The sequence below is a fragment of the Pteropus alecto genome, unplaced genomic scaffold (genome assembly GCF_000325575.1).
Source record: "Pteropus alecto unplaced genomic scaffold, ASM32557v1 scaffold98, whole genome shotgun sequence".
Classification (NCBI taxonomy): Eukaryota; Metazoa; Chordata; class Mammalia; order Chiroptera; family Pteropodidae; genus Pteropus; species Pteropus alecto.
Window position 1 is genome coordinate 4,604,077 of NW_006443570.1, and position 6,742 is coordinate 4,610,818.

Sequence of the window (6,742 nt, forward strand, 5' to 3'; positions counted from 1 at the left end):
GCGGGAGCCGGACTGCAGCCCTCGGGCGGGGCTAGACCGGGGTTCAAACGCGCTGCGAAGATGGCTCCCGCAGCTCGGGGAGGATGACCCGGGAGGGACAAGGGGAGCGCGGGTGCAGCTGCACGCCCTGGTCCGAGAGCAGGCACGCGGCCGTGCCCTTGTCCAGCCTTTCCCTGTCCCTCGCCATTTGGAGGTTTGGATAAACCGCTGAATCCACGCGGTCCTCCTCCGACCACTGACGCGGTGGAGTCTGGCGGGCTTGGGTACTCCACGTCCGAGGGGCAGAAAATACTCGGGCTTTCGCCTCATCCAGACGCGGTTGGACTCTCAGCTCCTCCACTTGCTAGCTGATTACCCTCACTTTGCCTTAGTTTCCCCGTTCTAAGAGTAGGGCTAATAACTACTCACCTCTTAGGGCTGTTGTAACGAATAAAAGCCATAACGTAGACAAAGCGTTTAGAGTCTGCCCGTATCTAGTATCATGAGCAGGGGCCGTGGTCATTACTGTCACCTTCTCCAGCTCTGCAGGGCGAGGGTCATTTGAGGATCTGTTCGCCGCGAGGCTCGGTCATTCCGAAACAACGTCTTGGGTCGGAAGTACAGCGCCAAGCTGGGCTCACCCAGGAGCTGGGCGGGGGTTAGTGGTGACGTGAGATTCCGGGACCTCTCGCGTCTTCCTTCATCTGCCATCTCCCAGATAATTTGCCAGGGTAGGTACTAGGGCGGGGCAGTCGGAGAGGGATTTCCCAACGCGGTTCCAACCGTTCTGTCCTTTCGAGGCGGCGGGATTCAGGATGACTTCGTACAGGTGAGTGTCGCCGAGAGCAGAGAAAAGTGGGGAGTCAAACTTGGCCAGCCCTGCGCGCCATCTGAGAGCCACCAACGCCAGGGCCGAGGGGGGCAACGGTTGCTCTCTAAATAAAGTCCAGCGCGTCCCCCATGTAGGTGGGGACAGCAGGAAGGGGACGACGCATGCGGATGTTGCTGTTCCCCCAGAAAACGCTGGTTTTCCAGTTGGAAAATTCTATGTGGAAGTTGCCTTTCCTGGCAGGGAATGTGGGATGCGGGCTTGGGAGCGCAGGGTTCGGGTCTCGCGGCTTGGAACCCGGAGGCTCTGACTCAGGTTAGGGGCCTCTTTCCCGCGCCCGGGACCGAGCGCCTCGGGAACATGGGTTCCCCGCGGTGGGGCCGCGGGCTCTGGATTGTCGGAGAGCTGAGGCTGCTTCAGAAAACACCCGAACTGTCGGGCACTTTGGAAAAGACGATGTTCAGATCCACAAGCACAGCCTGAAGGCGGAGGGTCTGTTACGTGGCACTAAGGAGCCTCTAAGGGTAAGCATAATAATTAACGCGGGAAAGGAAACTTGGAGGTTTACCTTAATGTTTAAAAACTAAGAAGGATCAGAAATACATTTCGTGTCTCTTTTTTCCACCTCCAAAGTATTTTCTTTGTATTTTTCAAAACTAGAACCATCATTTAGCAACGACTAGAAAGTTATCTCGTGAAAATGTAAAAACATGCTGGTGAGAGGATGTTTTATGAATATTAAACATACTTTGCACACAGGATGTGGCGGAGCGAGGGGAAGGGAGGGAGCCTTTGCATCCATCGAATGTCCCCGGGGAAAGCTTTCTTTCCGGCGGTCTCCGTCCCGGATATTCCCCGACCCCACCTTCCTTATAGTGTGACCGGGAAGTCCTGGCACCACCCTCCAAACAGGTGCCATTGAATTTAAAGCTACAAACTCCTCTGCAAACCAGACTTTTCATGCCCAACTGGACAGCTGAAAGCATGCACAAAAGGTCTGGGTTTTAATTAATGTTCTTTGCTAACCTTATATCTCTACATCTTAAGGGTGCTGGCCAGTGTGACTTTGGGGGACCTAAAGTTCCTCCCTCAGAAGAAACTTCTTTTAAACTTTTCTTTGCCTTTTAAGCTTTCTTTTTCATTAAAAAAATATCTGATTTTGAAATGGGTAGTTTTGATTTTGTCCTAAGATAGGATAGCATAATAATTAACGGGGGGAAAGGAGAGTTGGAGGTCTACTTTAAAGTTTATAAACTACGAAGAAAGATCAGAAATACGATTTGTGCCTTTTTGTCCCCAAAGTTTCTTTTCTTGGTATTTTTCAAAACTAGAGCTGACAAGTATTTAACACGGACAAGGAAGTCATCTCACGAAAATGCAAAAATGTTTCCTCGAGATTATATTTCATAAGCATTAAAATGAAGTACATGTTGTACAGAGGATAAGGTACCCCGACATACCCTACCCACCCAAGGCTGTAAATGATCAAAGGCCATGCAATAAACTCAATAAACAGTAGACGGTAAATTCCTTTGCTACACTCTGGAGCTCTTATTTGTTATGTATAATTCCTATTTTAGATTGTCTCAGTAGTGCTCACAGCAGCACCTTTTGAAGAAAGCCCTCTCATTATGCCCTCTCTACAGTTGCAGAAATGGAAGAAGTTAAGTTCCCTGAGGAATGCATTAGATAGAGCAGATTGGAATTCAGCTCTATTTAAGCCTAAAGCCAGTGCTTTTTGATTGTGTGAGACGTTTTATTCATAACATTTCATTTAATGAATATTTGATAATCCTACTACGTGATAACCCTACTAGGTGCTGGAATACAAATGTCTTGACCTCCGAAAGAAGTGGCGATTCTATCATATTCAACATCATCAGTTGATCATTTTTAACACCCTCCCAAAGAACAGAACTATTTTCAGTAGTCATCAGTAATAATGATTATTTTCTTGCTTTCTTCTTTCATCTTAAGACAGTTTGCCTTTAGTAGTTACTTTAGTAGAAATATGCTGGCAACAAATTCCCTCAAATGTTGTTTGTCTGAAAATGCCTTTATTGCACCTTCATTCTTGTATATTTTTGCTGGTATAGAAGATATTTCAATATTTCTGGCTTCCCATATATTTTGTTGGAAAGTTAGCTAGCATTTTCTTTTGAAGAGAATTCTCTTTTCTTCTCTGGCTGCTTTTAAGACTGTCCCTTGTCTTTAATTTCCAGCATTTTTACTATGTTGTCCTTTGGTATGTGTTAATTTTTAAATTTTCCTCCTTGTGGCTCATAAAGCTTCTTGAAAGTGTGGGTTTAAGTCTTTCATTAGTTTTGAAAGTTTTCAACCATTTTTTTCTTCAAATATTACTCTACCCCTTCCTCTTCCCCAATGCTCCGATACTCACTGCATCCTCTATGTCCTTACTTCTTTTCAATAATTTAAAATCTTGTTTCTCTACCTTTCATTCTGGCTGTTATCTTCTGACCTGCCTTCCAGTCTTGTCTAATTATCTGTTAAATTCTCATCCACTGAGTTTTTAATAATTATTTTTATTTCTAAAATTTCAATCTAGTTCTTGTTATAGTGTCCAATCCTGTGTTAAAATTCTCAACATAACTTACAGTTCTTTAAGAGAGCAAGGATACTTATTTTACAGTAGGTGTCTGATAATTCCAATATCGAAAGCCCTACTTTTTTATTGTTTTAATTTCCTCATTTAAAAAAAAATGTATCGCCACATGTGCCACACATTGTTGTTGTTAAATAGTTTGTGAAAATAATCTGAGTTCTGGGATAACTTCCACCAGAGATGACTTATGTTTGAGTTGGCTAGGCACTGAGTGCACTGTCAATGTAGATCACTTCAGTTCACTTCAAGAGGTGGTGAATTCAATTCGCTTCAATTATCACTTCAAGTGAAGCCTACTGGCCATGCCTGGGAGTGCTTATCTGATTCTGGTTCACCTTTCTCCAAGGTATAGCCCATTGGAGTTCCAATACAAAACAAAGAGGATTCACCAGATGCCCCTACCCCCACCTTCATCCATGGTAGATCTTGGATTCTAATATTTATTCAATATTCTTAATTCACAAGTGAGAACAAATATTTTCCTGTGTTCGCCTGCATTATTTATTGTTGGATCCGTCATTTCTTCACACTCTGTGCCCATCTATTAATTGGTGTCTCATGTTTTTCTCATAAATGAATTAAGATTAAAGCTTTGCCCTCATATCTGTTAAAAACCATGTCAGTAGTCCAATATTATCACTTTTATTTCCTTGTTGATTTTTACTGTGCAAATATCATATTTCATCTGATGCATACATATTTTGATCTTATAGATGTTTCTATGATACCATAATTCACAAAGAGATTAGTGGGATAAAGTACACAGAAATCATGAGACTTCCTTCTTAGGCAAAAGAAAAATCAAGACTAACTGGTTTCGATGGCCTGCAGAGGCAGCTTGACATCAGGACCATCCCTGCTGTGGTACAGGCGTCCCTCAGGGCAAGGAGGGTTGCCTTCTTCTGACTCAGGCCTAGGCTGCTCTCCAGTTTCTGCCTGGTGGCAAAGCTTTGTACCTGGAGTATAAGAACTGCTTGGCAGGGTTAAACAGCTGTACCTGGCTTGAAGAAACAAGTTGCCATCAGCTGATTACAGATGACTGGTTCATTTCTTTATTTCTCACTGACTTTTTATTAATGGGATTTTGGCCCTTTCTTGAATGTTTCTCAGATATGGTCCAATCAGAATAGCAGACCCATACAATTATAGTTGTAACATTCTCACTTAAGCATGTAAATGGTGTAATTTTAACAGTATAGAACATTTGTAGTTATCTGATAAAAATTCCGCTGTTGAACATTTTATTGGTAATCTTTAACCACACAGTTCCTATTAATGACTGCAGCACAAAATGCTGTCTCTAGCTGGAACTAGGTTTGCTAAAAAGAACTCCTAGCTGAGTAAAGTCTGATCAAATGGTCAAACAACTAAGAGTAAGCGAAGGTCTATTTTCTGCCAGAAGTTCTCTAACTTGATTAGTTAAAGTATAACTAATCAAGTGTCTTTTTCTGAATACTATTTTAGAAAATTGGATGTTACAGAAATATATAAAAAAGTGAAAATTCCATATAAAATTTTTGTATATACTCCAGTTTTTCTGGACTTTGGTTTATTCTTCCCACTCATTTGCTTATTCTTGAATCAGTATCATGCTTTTAATAACTGTTACTTTTTAATTGTTTTATTCTTTAGCAGTAGCACGGCCTAGCGTACAGCCATCCCTCTTATTTATAATATTTTTCTTGCTATTCTCCTGTATTATTTCTGATAAATTTTAGAGTCATTTTGAAAATTAAAAAATTTTGTTGTGGTTTCATTTATGTCGTTATTATATTGAATTTTCAAGAATAAGAAATTTATCTCCATTTCTTAATTCTTAATTCTTTCTTTGTTCAATGACAAAATTAATACTTGATCACTGAAGAAAGAGAGGGAGAGAGAGAGAGAGAATAGGAATACGCTGACACAAGAATATGTTGGTTGTGATTTTTGTAAAACCTTTTCTTATTCCCTCAAAAAAAGAATATGTTAATTGCAGGATTCTTTACCATCATCTGATTTTTAGCATGGGCCACAATTAACAACTGATATGCGTCATTTCAGATATTTTTCTATGACTATACACTTTAACTCTACCTATACTCTGATATACAATCCAATAGTTTTAGTTTTTTTAAGAACTCGTATTGTATATTCTATGTATATTCAGCCATTTGCTTTTATTTTTTTTAGAAATGCATTTCATTATTTATTTAGATGTTTAAGCTCTCACAGTAGGGTTTTACAAGGGAGTGAACACTTGAAAAATTATTTCTCCCGAAGAACTAAAACCACGCATTTCCAGACAGCATAAATATGTGATTGAACTAATGTCAATATACATCACATTTTGTCAATTACATAATAAAACAAATTATCAAGTATCCAAATATTAGGTCACACAGCTCGAAAGGTGTGTATTAGACGTCTATTCAATAGATTACCAGAAACTCACTTTTTTTTTATTACTTTGAAGAGAAAATTTTTTTTAAATTTCACATATACAGTACGTTAGTTAGACATCTATATAGTTCATAAAACTATCCCCCCAATTGCTCCCTCCCTCCCCTGGCCCTCCACCTAGTCATCATGTTAATGCTGACTGCATTCCCTCTGCCGTGCTCCCCATCCCTGTGCCCAACTATCAACTACTAATTTGTACTTCTTTAATCCTTCACCCCATTCTCCCAGTCCCCCAACCCCCCTCCTCTGTCTGTCACCAAATTCTCCACTACATTTGTGAGTCTATTTTTGATTAGTTTGTTTTTTTTGTTCCTTAGATTCTGCATATAAGTGAAGTGAAATGGTATTTATCTTTCTCTGTCTGACTTATTTCACTCAGCATAATAACCTCTAGATCCATCCATATCATTGCAAATGATAGGATTTCATTTTTTTTTAATGGCTGAGTAATATTCCATTGTATATATGAAGCATAACTTCTTTATCCAGTCGTCTGTTGATGGGCATTTAGGTCACTTCCATATCTTGGCTATTGTAAATTTTGCTGCCAGGAACATAGGGGTTCATAGATCTTTACGAATTATTGTTTTGATTTTCTTTGAATAAATACCCAAAAGTGCAATTACTGGGTCAAAAGGTATATCCATTTTTAACTTTTTTTTTTTAAGAACCCTCCAGACTGTTTTCCATAGTGGCTATACCAGTTTGCAATCCCACCAACAGTGTGTGAGAGTTCCCTTTTTAAACTGGGACTGGGAAAGCTGGAGACCCAGTAAGGTGCAATGGAACACAGGTGAGATAGCAGAATAACTAAAACAAATGTCACTAATTCCATAATTCTGCTTAGAGTAGGCCCTTCATCAAGCCAC

General features: G+C 40.4%; 1 protein-coding gene across 1 annotated transcript in view; it reads left to right on the forward strand.

Moving 5' to 3' along the window:
• Positions 1-661: 661 nt before the first annotated feature.
• Positions 662-6,742, forward strand: part of B4GALNT2 (beta-1,4-N-acetyl-galactosaminyltransferase 2) — a 41,714-nt gene continuing 35,633 nt past the window's right edge. Inside the window, exon 1 of the mRNA XM_006924772.3 lies at positions 662-808. Coding sequence (XP_006924834.3) covers positions 795-808 — 14 coding nt within the window. The 5' untranslated portion in view covers positions 662-794. The remainder of the gene's footprint in view (positions 809-6,742) is intronic.